Source organism: Excalfactoria chinensis, chromosome 4 (assembly GCF_039878825.1).
Source record: "Excalfactoria chinensis isolate bCotChi1 chromosome 4, bCotChi1.hap2, whole genome shotgun sequence".
Taxonomy (NCBI): Eukaryota; Metazoa; Chordata; class Aves; order Galliformes; family Phasianidae; genus Excalfactoria; species Excalfactoria chinensis.
The window spans coordinates 52,388,967-52,404,719 of NC_092828.1; the positions used below are offsets into that span (position 1 = coordinate 52,388,967).

General features: G+C 36.3%; 1 protein-coding gene across 7 annotated transcripts in view; it reads right to left on the reverse strand.

Moving 5' to 3' along the window:
- The window catches only part of GRID2 (glutamate ionotropic receptor delta type subunit 2), a 651,664-nt gene that overhangs the window by 507,517 nt on the left and 128,394 nt on the right, over positions 1–15,753 (reverse strand). For 6 of the 7 annotated variants that reach the window (XR_011903406.1, XR_011903404.1, XR_011903405.1 and 3 more), the window contains exon 2: positions 10,905–11,060. The exons of the other annotated variant lie outside the window; for it this stretch is intronic. Coding sequence is in view for 3 of the 6 variants with exons in the window: in XM_072334993.1 (XP_072191094.1) it covers positions 10,905–11,060 (156 nt within the window). In the remaining 3 variants the exon portion in view is untranslated. The remainder of the gene's footprint in view (positions 1–10,904; positions 11,061–15,753) is intronic. 7 annotated transcript variants of the gene reach the window in all.

Here is a 15,753-nt window from a genome sequence, read left to right on the forward strand (position 1 = left end):
ACTGGGTGTGGGGGTGGAGGAGAGAGATCTCAGGTTTGTCAGTCAAACGAGACTGATTATTGAACTCATGACCAGCATGCATTTCACCCCTTTCTAAAGGTTTACTTCAAGCTTCAGAAGAACTAGTACATGAACATATTCCAGAACTTGGAATGACTTCACCAACTCCTGCTTGATAACTGTTTACAATAAAAAATTTGGCTTAAGTTTTTCTGTGTACAACACAATTGCTACCTTCAAGAGACTGCAATCCTTTTTTTCCCTTCAAGTTCCCTATAGAAACAAAGAAGTAGCACAACCTTTATGTTCACAACAGTGTTTCTTCTGTTTATCAGTAGTCTTTACATATTGCAGATCCCTATGGAAGGAAGAATCTTTCCCAGAACCAACCAGTGATCCTTAATATCTTCGGTGACACTGACAGTGGGATCAAATGCACTCTCACTAAGTTTGTAGATGACACCAAGCTGAGTGGTGCAGTCAACACAGCAGAGGAATTGAATGCCACCTATGGAGACCTAGACAGGCTCTAGCAGTGGACCCAGGTGACCTCATGAGGTTCAACAAAACCAAGGTCTTGGGCCTGGGTCACAGCAAGCCCCACTATCAATACAAGCTGGGGGAAGAAAGGATAGAGCACAGCCCTGCAAAAAAGGACTGGGGATACTGGTGGATGGCATGGTGGACATGATCCAACAACGTGCTCTTGTCCAGCAGCATGCAGCGATCCCAGAAAGCCTTAACGTATCATAGGCTGCATAAAAAGAAGGGTGGCCAGAAGGTCAAGGGAGGTGATTCTGCTGCTCCTTTACTCTGTGCTGATAAGACCTCATCTGGAATATTGCTTCCAGAGATCAAGTCCTCAGACATGGACGTGTTGGAGTGCATCCAGAGGAAGGCCACAAAAATGATCAAATGGATGAAAAACCTTCGTTAAGAGGACAAGCTGAGAAAGCTGTGATTGTTCAGCTGGGAGAAGGCTCCAGGGAGGCCATATAGCAGCCTTTAAGTACCCAGACTGGGACGTTAAGAAAGGAGACAGACTCTTTAGCAAGGCCTGTTGTGACAGTACAAGGGAAAATGGTTTCAAACTAGAAGAAAAGAGGTTTAAACTGGACATAAGAAAAAAAAAAAAAAACAAAAAAAAAACAAGAAAGCTTTTATGATAATGAGGGCACTGGAACAGGTTGCCTAGAGATGGTAGACATCTTGTTCCTGAAGACACTCAAGGTCAGTCTGGATGGGGTTTCGAGCAACCTGATCTATCTGTAAACGAGTTCATTGCAAAGAAGCTGGACTAGATGACCTTTAAAGGTCCCTAGGTCCCTTCTAACTCAAATGATTATATGATTCTAAGGTACTTATTTATCACTACACTCTCTTGACTTAATCAAAAAGTCATTTAAAACTCTTCAAGTAACGTGTGTACACTCCAATACTTCCTAAAGCTTTCCAACCCTACGAAATCTGACCATTAAGATGTGTATAAAGACATTTCTCCTGTGGAATCAGAATGTAAATAGCCTAATGCATCTCAAGAAACGCTCTAACTTACAAATCTGGATAAAGTGATAATTTTCTATATAGGAGAATATTCTTTCATTTCATAACCTGCAGCTGAATAGTAAGTAAAGGTCTCCTGTGGCACACCAAAAACTTCATTCAAAAAGCCTTGTTTCTAGCAAGAAGCCTTTTTATGTCAGAGAGACAATTCTTGCTAAGAATCATGCACTCCTTCCTAAATAGCTACATATAACCGTAAAAAGTACAAAATCAGAGGAGGTTACATGGAAGGAAAACTTCTAGCCATCTGCATTGTTCTACAATCAATAAACACATGTTGCTCCCCTTCTGCATCTTCCAGAAAGCATTACAAAAGCCATCATGAACTTTTTATATTTGCCCTTTGTATATTTTATCAAAATCTAGCATTGATACTGCTAGTTTTAAACATAGGATATGTTTAAACATAGGATACTGTCTGAGTAGAAAGGCACAAGCAAATCTTTAAATGCTACTTTCACGTTTTTCTTTATGCAGTTCCTCCCTATTTTCCTGTATGTCAGTGGCACAGTTCAGTTTGTCAATTTGCGCAAAAAATCTTTTCTGAAATAATATGATGTCAATTATTGTCCATTTCATTTACTACATTGCTTCAGATTTTTGGGTGGTTGACTGAATGGCATACCTTACATTACCCATATTTCAGCTACTTTAATAGGATTGAATCCTGTTTGTATTGTGAAGGTAAGCTGACGTGAATTCCAGAAAGAATTCCAACTATCACCAAGGTATCGTGCAGCAAGCAAAACACATAAAATAACACCGTAAACTGATAGTTTATTTTTACTCCATTTCATATCTATTATTTTCTGAATTAATACTGAATAAAATCACTAAGAAAGACACATTGTTGAGTGCATGCATACTTTACATGCAATATCTTCCAACTTGCTACTGTACAGGTAATCTCACTAACTTTTTCAGAAATATCTGAGGAGCCTGCTGCTTCCAAGTATGAGTAACTGTGCTGATTTTCAGAGGTAATGCAAGCACTAAATTGTGACTCTTTCATAACATTAGAGAAAGCTATTTATTTTTGTTTTAGATGACTGTATGTTCATGTTATAAAACCTGGCTACATAAGAACAACAACAAAATGAAGACTGGATTTTAAGGGGGAAGAACAGTTTCTGAAAGGCTCACAAACACTGTGATCTGAAAGGATCACAAACACTAACTTTGCAGTGACATACTGTTCATATTAGCATTAAAATCCCACAGCAGGTATTCTTTCAAAAAAGATAGCATGAAAGGTTGTGGTTCTCTGATATGATTACTGTTTTAATAAAATACTGCCTAGTTTCCAAGTCTATCCTCGTAACTGCTCTGATAATTTTTCATACATTGATATGGAGTCAAAATTAGTTGGTACTGGACAATATAAAGAATCTGACAGAGAACTTAACTAAAATATAATTAATTTCCTCATCTAAGAGAATGACCTTCATAATTCACTTCAGGCTTCACCTCCAGAGTGTCATGGCTCATTTCCTCATTATCAGAATTAGATTTTAAAACACTCCTGTCCTCCATAAAGTTCATTTTCCCTCTGATTGTGTATATATAGAAGAGTATGCTTAAAATAGTTTGCATCACACAAATAGCCAAATGTCTCTGACACAAAACAGAATACAGCCTGTTCTCCAAGAGCTATCAAAAGATAGAAGAAAATGAAGAAAAAGAAGAGAAAGGAGGGCTTTAAGGGGAGACTAATTGTACAATTAATTAACTAAATTAATTACATTGGCTTTTAGATCAACACAAATAAAGACGTACAGATTAAATAATTATCTGCATGCAGCTAGGTACATATTTCTACCTGAACTGTCAGAGGAAATAAATATTCTGACTTTTACTTAACTCAGAGAACTTGGTAAAAGCAACAGGAAAAAGGAGATTACTTTCACAAAGCAGAAAATAACTGAATACAGCTCAGCGGTTGCCACCATACACTGCTAGGCCTGTCTGCAAACATGCATTTCTGGTTGGACAGTGATGATTGACTGCTCAAGTGATTTTGGTGGACAGCACTTCACGAAAAGACAAGGAGGAAATCTGGATAGGGTGTCCATTACTTATATATGGAGATTGTTTTAAGGGGGCACTAATAGCCTACGGTGGAAGTTAAGTAATTGGCATCTGGGAAGATGAAGCACCTCTCATTTGCTTTGTTTCTATACTTCTATTTGTTGAAATACCCCAAACACCTTCAGGCACAGTGGCTTTAAACATTTAAATGTGCTACAAATATTATTTAATCACATCACAATTTGTATAGCTCTCTTAAAAGTGAACTACTAGCATCATGTCAGAATACATTAACATGGCAGACTGAAGCACAATTTTTATCATATGAAAACATACACTGAGCACTTGTGAACTTCAAGTGGAAATACACATACTGCAAAACCAAAAATGATTCAAACTTGATTTAAATAGTGAGTATCAGAATATCAGCCTATCTAGCTACTCCTATGGTAACATGAGAAAATTCTCTCTGCACTCCAGTATCAAAGGCAGTCTTTTATCAAAGACAGTTATTTATTCATTTATTTGATTCACCTTTTTCAAAAAAGGTTAATAATCTGCCTCATAGATACATGTTTTTAAAGTAGAAGTCTGGAGAGGAAGTTCTTACATGCCTATTTAAATTGCTGTCTGTCATTTGAAAGGGGAAGCTCTCTGATAGAAAGTTCAAAATCTACCTTAAAAATTAATGTTGAGCCAAACTTTGGCAACTAGCAACAGCCAATGTCATCATCTTTGGGGAATCACTCTTCCTGTTTTAAAGTCAAGAGAAAGCAGGAAAAAAGGAGACTGCAAAAAGGTAATGGGGTAGGCAAAATGAGCTCCTAAATGCTAGTCCTTGTTTTGTTGCATGGTCTTCAGAAATACCTCTAGCTATATTGATCAGTCTGAATGCTGTAATGTGGCTGAGTTTAACAGTGGGAAGCAGCTGGGCATCCTGGTCATCTGAACCAAACTGGTTTCCGTGGAAACACCAGTATTGCTTGTTTAAACCACAACAAATACATACAGCCATCATAAACATTGTGTTTAGTGAATTAGATATTCTGTAAGACAAATTGAATAACAATAACTACAGATGTCAGAAATGTGCCCTAATTTTGGTTTAAACTTGATTTCTATCTAAAAAGTTTCAGATTTGCCATCTATGAATGCAAAGGACTGCTGAGGTTTGCACCTCTTTCCTGAAAACTTGGTTACCACATTGCATAAGCTACTCTGGAAATCCATTATTGATGGAATTAATGATTCTATTTACTTACGTTTGTTTACATTTATTTGGATTTGGGTGGGGGAAGGGGGGGAAGGAAGGGGGTATCTATCTCCACGGCCAGCACAACTTCCAACTGCCAGAATTAGCTTTCAGCCTAAAAGCAAGAACAATGGAATTTGTATTGCAATTAAAGAAAATATTACTACTGCAAGAATTCAGAATTAGGAAATTCTGGAGCCCCAAATTCAAAGTCTGTAAAGCTGTAGAAGTCACACAATTACTCTAAGTGCTGAAGCAGTATGATGCCTTACTCAAAATAAATCTGATCCTCTTTTACAGTTTGCAGTATGCTCTTGGTAAATTACCTCCAGGCAAAGGAAGGTCACAATAGCTTTGAAAGTGTTGCTGAAGATGTGTTAAAAACGTGTCCTGCTCCTCCTAAGTCTCTATAACATGTCCCTTTCTAGCTCAATCAGGGCTCCCTCTTCCCTTCTCCCTGGTCTCCAATGCAACCCGTCTTCCAACCACCACGATTTTATCCTAAGAGTTGTAAAACCTGCTATTTTCTTAAGCTGCCAACACTTGGAGTCCCTGTGGCATATTTCCATAAACTGGAGATCTGACTGATTTTGCAACACTAGGAGGACTAACATGAGAGCAAAGGCTGTTGAAGAGAGTACCATCACTTTGGAACTAGGCAGTGCCATCACTGCTACTACGCAGTACAAATGCATAGGAGGTAGGAAATTCAAGAGAATTATGCCATATTTTTTGAAGTACTGAAGTAATGATGATAGATGCAATTTGCAATTGCCAGCATTTCCAATAGTTCCTGATTTACAATGGAATTTTATATTGCCACTGTAATGCTTTTACTCCTATTTTCACTAAACATTTTAGAGTTCAAACTCTAGCTGAAAATGATTTTTCCCCTTCACTCTTCATAGTATTATTTTACATCAAAATCCATTTTATTGGGAAGAAAGTGAGCCTGAAATAAAATGGAAGGTCAATGAGAAAGTGCAAAGCTGCAAAGGTTTAATCTCAAGCTGAACATGTATTGGTTAATAAACAGCACTATAAAGAGTAAGGAATGTGAAGAAAGAAGTGACACAAAGTGACAGAAAATTTAGCAGTCCGTGACATCTGAGAATTTACACAGGTTTCTGTAGCTATCAAAAAAACAAGAACAACAACAAAAAGCCACCAGGAAAGAACAATCTTATTACATTCACCTAGTCGCAAAGGCCAGAGCAGATGTATCCATAAGGCTGTAATTTCTGACCATAAAACTTTGCTTGAATAAAATCCTGTGTGTGACCTTCATACATATTGCTGCCCTAAAAACCTGTTATTCTACAGCTGAACACCATTTAGTTATGACTCACTGCCTTATTTACTGCACTGATCTCAATAAGCTTTCAAAAGCCATTACGAAGGCTTGAGTTGGTGTCTGTAAGCGTACTCTGGTGACTAACCTGAATGACAAAAAGGTTCACTTAAAAAAAAAGTAAAACCTATACGTGATTCCAATAGGAAAACTTGTCAAACAAACTGGACTTCAAACAGCATCAGCAAAATCTGTCATTTGTTTTATGTTGCCTATAGAAGGTTGCATTGGATCATTATAGAGACCATTTGATATAGGTAAAACAATATATTGTCAAGAAAAGTAAAACAAGCAGGAAAAACAGCAGAATAAAAATTTTCAGTACCAAACACAAACAAAAGGCAATGGTCATGAGGTTTAAAAACTGGCAATGGATCTCTGAGGACCTTGCATACGTGCTTGCATGTGGGTTTTGTCAAACTCCCAACAGCCCTCAAAAGGCTGTGGATGCCTCTAGCACTGCATTCATGTCACAACTCTTATGTACACATTGGAATGGCAGCATAGGGACTGTAGGAACTGTACTGTCCAAGAAGGCATATCAGCACGAGACAAAGTGTTAGCACTGGTTCAAGCTACCAAAGACCCTTCTTGTCCTTTGTGAAATTTGAGTACCTTCATTACAAAAAATACTTTACCCTCCAGAAATGAATAGACCAGTATTGCAGAAATATGACTGGAAAACAGAAGACAAGGGAGACAAAAGAGTCATTTGCAGTGGATTGAAACCCAGTGATATATCCAGCAAAGTAACTCAGCTGAGAATCCCTACAAAACTGCATATTTCACATGAGCCTTTCAGTAGCCATATGATAATATTATTAATGACAAGTTAAGAACTGCAGGTAGCAGCAGGCCTTGAATCATAACACTTAGGCTTCAACTATTAGTGTACAGAAGTAAGCACAAGAGTAATAAAAATAAGATTTATGAAAAAGCAGTGATTTTCTGACAAATGAGAGATGTATTTATTTTTACAAAAATTCCATGTAAAAGCTAAAAAGTGAACAGCAAAACAACAACCCAGTTTATTAAAAAGAAATATATAACCATATCACTTTCCAAAAATAATTCCAGTTTAAGTAAATTGTAGAATGCTTATCCCACTCCTGTTTAAATGCTGCTGTAAATTCAAGTCTTACAAGAAGGGAAGTCTATAGTATTATATATTTTATGGCTGCCACTAGTATGGATCGTAATTCCCTGTTTCATAGTGCTTACTGTATTAACTTGGTGTCATGCAATAACTAGCTATCACTACTTCCCCCAAATGCACAGAGAAAACAGTAGATCCTGCTTTCCCTTCATAGCACCCAACATTGGCAAAACATAAAAAAGGTAGACAATATTCTTCCTTTCTTGCTCATGCCAGCACACTAACATTTTGAGACCTTCCCTGAAAAAAGTACATTATAAATGTTGTGAACTGTTTTGTAGTGAAGAAAAAAAAAATGAGGAAAGAAAATGCTGTGCAACATCCATAGGTACATATACATTTCACCATCTAGATGGTAGCTACCCTGTTCTGGACTAGGGTATGCCATCTACTTGCCTCTTGGCCACATTCCTCAGCAAACCCATGCTCATCCTGCTGCAGCTCCACATGATGGCCAGGCAACTCACTGATCCTCAACCTGACTGCTCTGGTCTTACTTCCCCCCACACAGTAGTCCTCTCTGGATGCATCCTGATGAAGTGTCAATACTGCCCTATAATGCTAACATGTCAGCATAAGTCACACTATAAAAATCGCACACAACTCACTCATCATTGCTCCTTTCTGACACAGCATAAACCAAAGGGAGGAAAAATTCCCTAACTTAAAGAAAATCAATTTCATCTCCTATGTCTGTGCTCTATTACATGTCTATAAATCATCCCTGAGGGCACATCAAGTAATATTATGGGGCATGTCATTCACTGCTCTTCTGGGATAAAACCAGTCAGCTTTGCCATATAGTTTTATCGGTCCAATCAGAACTATTAATGAGATGCCCTGAGGTACAATCAGAAGACATTTCAGGGCACCATAATAATTTATACAAACAGATTCATTGAGAACAGTAAGTACTGTGCTCCAGCCAGTCCCATCAAATTAATTATCTTTACATCCAAGAGTCAATACAAATTATCTGAGTGCTTCTGTTTACTTTGTTCGGAAGTCCCTTGCTAATGTTGCTAATAAAATTTAATAAAAGACAGAAATAAAACATGCGGTCCACAAGTGGATCATTATTAAAAATACATTTGTAAATATCTTCTCTGCAAATTAAGTCTCATTTTATCATTTCTTTACTCATGACATCCTGGTTTTTGAAAATCAAAATCTGAGCCAAGTTCATTAGAACTTTCCCTAGTCACTAGAAATGGTATATTTTAGACAATTTTAGGTGAATTGTAAGTTTTTGGCCTTTAATGATTTATATGATCATTTTGCCAAAAAATCTTTTTTAGTTTCAGAATGTTCTTTGTCGTTTCAACAAGATAATAAACAAATTCAAAGACACAAAAATAGTTATTATGAGTTCGAATAAAGCAAATTTCGGTCAGTTTACCACAATTTAATTTTTGTACACTAGGCTGTATTAGTTAGAAAAGTACACAATACCATCTGCTGATAGCAGCATTTCAGTATTGTTGTGCTGCTGAAGGAAAAGATACAAGTTTATACCAGGAAACTTTGCCTCATTCTGTTACTTTTTACACACTGAATACGTAAGTCTGAGCATTTAGGTGTTTATGGTATTGCTAAGCATACTACTACTCATATAAGACCTGTGCCTTTTAGCTTACAGACTGGTCTCATTCTCTCTGCTCTTCTCACCCCACAACCGCCACCAAGGGTATAAGGTATGACATATGTGGTAATATTACAGAAATGCTCTACCCTTCTATTAATGTTCGTAAGAACTCCATTAAGAACAGGATACAGGTGATATAAGGATGAGGAAAAAAGGGAGAAGGAAGAAACCTGAAGTAATTGAAACACTACTGCACAATTTATGTTTATATTCAATTTCAACTAAAAGCAAATATTAACTGTAAAAAAAAACAGACTGATAAACAAATTTCCACAGATAAATGCACACCAAAGATGAAACTGCTGTTCTTCAGTAAAACTGTACAAGGCTTTGCTGGCCATGTAGCTGTATTCAACCATGCACTGACAAAAAAGCAGTTTTTATTACCAGACACTTTTTTGAACTCATCAATATCACAAAAACCTCTTCCTCTTGACATGCAATATTCAAACTTTTATCAAATCAACTCCATTCATATTTCAGGTACTGACTATATTATTTTAAAAATGACAAACGTAGTTGTTGTGCAAAAAAAACGAGTAATTAAATATTTAAGTATAAGGTCATCAACACATTTGACATGCTTTAATTTTCTAGCCAATCCTTTTTCTTTTAAGTAAGAATTAAATATTTTTCTTAAAACTCAGTTCTATAAAATAATTAGCAACTCCTTGGTCTCACTGATATAGTAAATCATTAAGTATCAGCATTAATTGGTGTTAATCAAAAAGCATCACTTAATATTATTTACCCTGGACCAACTGAAAAAAAGCTTAAATACTAACAATAAAGAAAGTGTCTAAAAAGATTGATCTCACTTTGCCATTTCCCTGCCCTCCTGATTCTACACCTAATAGATTTTATGTCTATCTTTTTAGATCAAAATAGATTGACGTGATCCAGATTGAATCTGGAGCCTTAAAAAACCCATATTGTAATGTTTCTTGCTATACTCATTTATCCACTGCATGCACAATTTCAACTATACCAAAAATTCCTAAAATTTCATAAACTAAGTATTCTATTGACAGAAAAAAATATAAGTATTGGGTACCCTTCTATTAACACCACATTGTCAAAAGCCCATTGAAGCTATTTAAATTCTAACTTCTCAGGTACTGCAGCACCTGTTTGAAAATCAGCTACATAAATCTTACATTCTCTGTGAATTGACAGTCTAAAGTGGTCAATAACAATTTAGAAATCCATCAAGATTTTTTTTCTTTTTAACTCAAGTTTAATAATATACCTACAATAAACATATGCTCTACAACTCAGGAAGAGATTATATTTGCTAGAATGTCAAAGACATACAAACACTTAGGAATTCAAATCCACACATCTAACAACTTTGTATAGCTGTCTTTCCAGACATTTGCTCAGTCACACCAGCTCAGAGGTATTTCAAATATTGAATAGTGCTATCATCTTACTGCTACCACAAGAGCCCAAAGCAGCGTCCTCCTCTCCTGTGGCAGTAATTGGGAAACTGAAAAGGACTGAATGAGTACAAAATCATGTTGGACACGGGTGACTCTCTGAGCAATCAGGTTATCTCTAATCCCTCCTATAAAACAGGTAACTTTTTCAAGTGAATTTGCTACGAAGTTAGACACATAGCAACCTATATATATCCAACTAAGTAAGCTGGTATCCTCATGAAATGAAACTAATAGTACGTTATGACCTCTTACTACTATCTCTTTGACAGCAACTTCAAAATAGCCTGAAAAAGAGTGAAGATGTAGACTAACTGATGTACCATTTTTCAATAGCCTTTACAGCAGAACAGATGTAAACTGAAGTTTACAGCCTTCAGTCACTAGACCAGCACAAACCATAAATTCAAAACCAAAGGCAGCATTTGATATTCCATGGAAGAAAGAAGCCAAAAAAAGTTGCATCCTACCTTCTTGAACTGCCTGAAATGGATTGTTGCCATCCACAAATGTCACTGAACACGTGATTTTCTCTGTTTGTAAGATTTCATCATTCTGGTTGAGATCAGCAACTGCCATTCGAAAAACCTCCTCATCTTTTTTAGCAGATTCATCAAAAATCGCCCCTGAGAAATAAAGAAAAAGAAAAAAATAAAATAAAAAAATGAGGTTGAACATTTCACTTACATTTCAAAGTATTAATCATAACCACTCAAGTCATATTTTATGCTGTAACCTCACCCCTTCGCTCACTCCTGATGAGCAGTTATCAAAACACAGAACCCAGAAGCTACATAAAATACAGAGACTTTCTGCATTCTAACGTAATTTAGGGCAGAAATTGAAGAGAAGCCTTTACTCCAGCTAGAAATAGTGGGGATCTTTATTTAGACAAAATAAATCATCTGTAGAGAAATACGGCCTAGAAATGAGAACTAATTACCTTTCCAAAAGTGAGGTTTAATACACAGAATAAACAAAATGGGCTAAGTTATCAGTTGCACATTATATTTAGTGATCATTAAAAGAAAAATAAAAAAGAAATGAAGTTCAAATGAGGCAAGAATAAGTCTAAAATTGTAGCAGCACTGGGAACATGAGTTAGAACTTACAGCAGCAATCAATAGATAGTTTATCAGCTGCTGACCTATTTCAGATCTAATTCCTATCAGATTTCTAAAAGAACCACTCCAGCTAACCATCTGTCAGTAAATTAAGTTGAATTGGTTAATTAAAGTTATTCCTCCCTACATGAATATGACAGAAAGTGACTGTTCTGCCTCATCCCCAAAACCTTCAAGCGGAGCATCCTAAATAGGAAATCATTAAATACAGGAGGATTTGGCGGCATAAAGGCTTCCAAAGCTTGCACAGCCAATTCTTCACATATTTAAAAAAATAAATAAAAATAAAAATACCACCCAGGCTAGAGGATGCCATTTTTCACTTTCTTTAATCTCTGTTACTTTTAGCATCAGTAAGTTTCTATTGTTTTACATTTATTACTTATATTAACTATTTAAGCAGAGATGGCTCAAATCATAGTATGACAGTCCTATGAAGAATGTTTTATTGTTTAAAGCCTCAAATCGGGTCTGTGAAGTATTCAAGCACCTCTAAGTCTTTCAATTCTGTAGACTAAAGAGACTGAAAGCACACTTCAAAAACAAACATTTGAACATTTTATCTACTTTTTTTTTTTTTTTTTGAAATTTCTTAACTTATCAGGCCTATTTATTCTTTAGCACCCACTGTCAATGCAAAACTGAACTAAGACAGTGTATGCGATGAGACGGCCAAAGGGTACATATAATACTGATTACTGATGATCTCAAGAAAAAAAATCTGCAGCGGTGTGGGACAAGATTGATTTACAGGCAATGGCTACTTCAAGAGAATTTAATTTCATATGCATTATTTATCATATTTTTTCCACTGACCTCCAACACTCATCTCCCTGCCAGCACCACTCATTCTGCACATGAGCAGCTCTTCATACAGTCTGACCGCTTTGACTCAAACATTTTCCTCCTGAAGCTGCTGCCATCTGGAACAGCTGTTCTCTACCTCTCCACCTCATTCACCTGTCATCTCTGTGCAAATCTCAGTAGAAAAGATTCATTTTCTCCCTTTATTCTATTTCTTTTTTTTTTTTTCTTTTTTTAAATTTAGCTCCATAAAGCAAAGCCTCACAGCTGAGAAAACACTTAGTATGCAAGATGCCACAATCTATAGCTTCTCCAAGAAGATGATTTTTGTATCCAAGTAAAATTTAAAGGTACAGGAGATCTACCTATTGAAATATCCTAGAACATATTTCTGCTTCTAGTTTCAGAAAAGAGTGCTTGTTTTTTTTTTAACCAAAATTACTTGTGCTTGTATGTTTTGTTTTGATGGTTTTTTTTGTGTGTGCTTGTTTTCCATAGGTACGTTGGAGGGCTGTTTTCATGTTTTTTTTCTTGTTGGTTTTTTTGCTTGTTTTTGTAAAGGGAGTGGAGCATATACCAATGCTGACAATTACTACATAATGTAGTCATGTTTATTGCTAATAAACATTAAAAGGAACTATTTTACATGGTTAATAAGTAATTAATTCCACAACAAATGCCACATGCACGTATTGAATGCACATAGGGCAGTTGTTGACTCCACTGCAAACACCATGGCAAAACCCTTTCCAGCTAACTCTGTAGAGAACAGCTTCTTATTCTACAGCTGAGAAATGTCGCCTTAGGCCTGGCTTTGTCTCCACAAACCAGGTAACTTACTGAGCAGTGGATACAGAGAAATCCAAGTTATCTAGAGTTTCTTCTGCAAGAGCCATCACAAAAATCCCTCTCAGCATCATAGCCCTGCCCACTGGTTAGCAGAGAACTGCTCCCAAAACAGTGCTTTCACCAGTGCTGCAGCAAGTTTCTCAGAATCATAATCCCTTTCAGACATGGCTGCCCCTGATAAACTATGCTTTTTCTCTCATTTCTCAGCCTGAAGAGCATCCTACCTCTAATAGCATCTGAACACACATAAAGCATAGGGTTTGATTAAACTCCAGGCAGCATTCGCAAATTATATTCTTCATCGTTACAGTGCAACTGTTCCAGTTTTGCTCTGCCTATTGTAAGCAACATTTATGGCTCCATTTACCAGACACTACCTAAACAACACCGCATCTGACATATTAAAACAGCTACATTACAGAAGTGAGACATTACACATGTGTTAGTGTATATCTTCATAGGTAAAACAAATATATCTAAAAGGATTGTAAAAAAGTATGACAATAACTTCTGCTTGAGCAACCTAGCCCACATTCCTTCAGAAATTAAGGTTTTACCCATCAGAGGATCTAATTTAATTACACAAAAATCCTTTTGAGATATACTAAAGACAACACTGTTCCTTTCAGGAGATGTCAGTGCACAGCACCACATGTATTCGGCTTCAACTGTTGAGAACAAATTTTCTCATAATTGGTTCTCCAAGCTTGTTTAATTTTTCCTCTCAAATAAAGCTAGAACACACAAAGCAGCATCTGAAGCTTTTTCAGATTGTTCCTGTTCTTATAAATACGCTTGTAGATCCAAATGTTTCTTTCAAGTGTTTGTCTACACAGCAATCAATATTATGCAATTTGTTAATTGTTGTTAGTTTTCCAAAATAAAACTAATTTGAATGAAAACATACAGACATTTTTGGTTTGCACAAACATTGCTGAAATATTTTCAATTTCCTGTGGCTTCAGGAGTTCTACTACGGTTAAGAGAAGAGAGCTTTCTGATATGAATTGGGTCTCTCAGAGTTTTTCTAGACAGCACTAACTGCAGCCCTAAACTTCTTTGCTTGGTGAGGCTCAACATCATGCTGAGGTTTGGAACCTTACTCTTTCTAATACATCTTTTTAGCCACCTCAAACAAAATTAAAGGAACTGAAGTATATCACACTTCAAAATGACTTTTACATGTTTTCTGCTTTCCTCACATAAAGCTCCAAAATAACAAAACTGGAATGACCACAGGCTTGTTTAACTTGTGTTCCCAAAATGAACCCTTTCAGCTATGGGGGGGAAAGAGGGGGAGGGGGAATGTTTCAGGAAGTAACCAACAGCTGAAGAAATGTAGCAAAATTATTCCTCCAGATACTATGTGAAAATTGGTCTGTAGAACACCATATAAAAGTACAATTTGGCAAAGGAAATAGTCTACAAAATGATACAAAATTAGATGCTGTTCCCTTTTCTACCCCTCATTGTGTACCTCAACTAAAATAGTTCTCATACTAAACACGTCATTTCTAACTATACTCGAGGAGTATTCCCGTGCTTGCATCAGGAGCCAACACATTGACACAGCAATTATTTAACACCGGTTTCCTCCCAACCCTGATTAATTAGCATGTCGTTACTTTCAGCTTTATTTCAGAATCTGGATGAGGACAGCACAAACGTAATTCTCTAGCAGCTTTTAAAAATAAAAAACCTCAGCACATCAATAATGTCCCATAGCTCAGTAGAAAATTCTTAGTGTTTAACCATCTCACTCACACCCTACAACATCACCAGAAATCTGTCAATTGCAATAAACCTAGATGAAATCATGCACATATTTTCTATGTTCACTAAGTACTAATGACATTGTTAGGAAAGCATTCCAAAGATCATTTGTCCTACTGACCTCAATGTACAAAAATATAATCTAACTTACATATATTGGTCATTTCTTGAGAAATTTCCTTAGCCTACTAGAAACAGCTCAGGAAACACAAAAATGAGACAGTCATCATGGCTGTAAAGAGATTTAAACTATGTCCCTGCTTCCATTGGCTAAGAAAAGAGGAAGTTAACTTCTTGCAGTTCTTTCAAGTATCATCCATATATCTTATCTATGAAGATATGACATTAATCTCACAAAATTAAATACTTCATTTCAAAGATAAGGGGGAGTATATGGATTAAATGCCACTATAAAGTGAAGCCAGAGTTCATTTTCAGCATGTAAGCTTAATCTTCACCTTTTAATGTTACCCACACACACCTCATTAGCAAAAGCTACGTGATTGCTACATTGTAAGACTGGGATAGGAAAAAAGAGCCCTTCTTCATCAGAAGAATGCAGATTCTTCTGTGTTTATCGGAGAACTTCTGATAAACCTCTGATATTCCTCTTCTCTCTCACTTTCTTTTCCTCTCCTATTAGAGTCTACTCCAGTTTTGGAATTATTAAGGTTCCTTGACAAGTTGACAAATAAAATCAAGCTTTTTATGTTACAAGCTTTTCTGAATTAATTTACATATAGTGAGAGACAATGCTTCAGGTATTGTA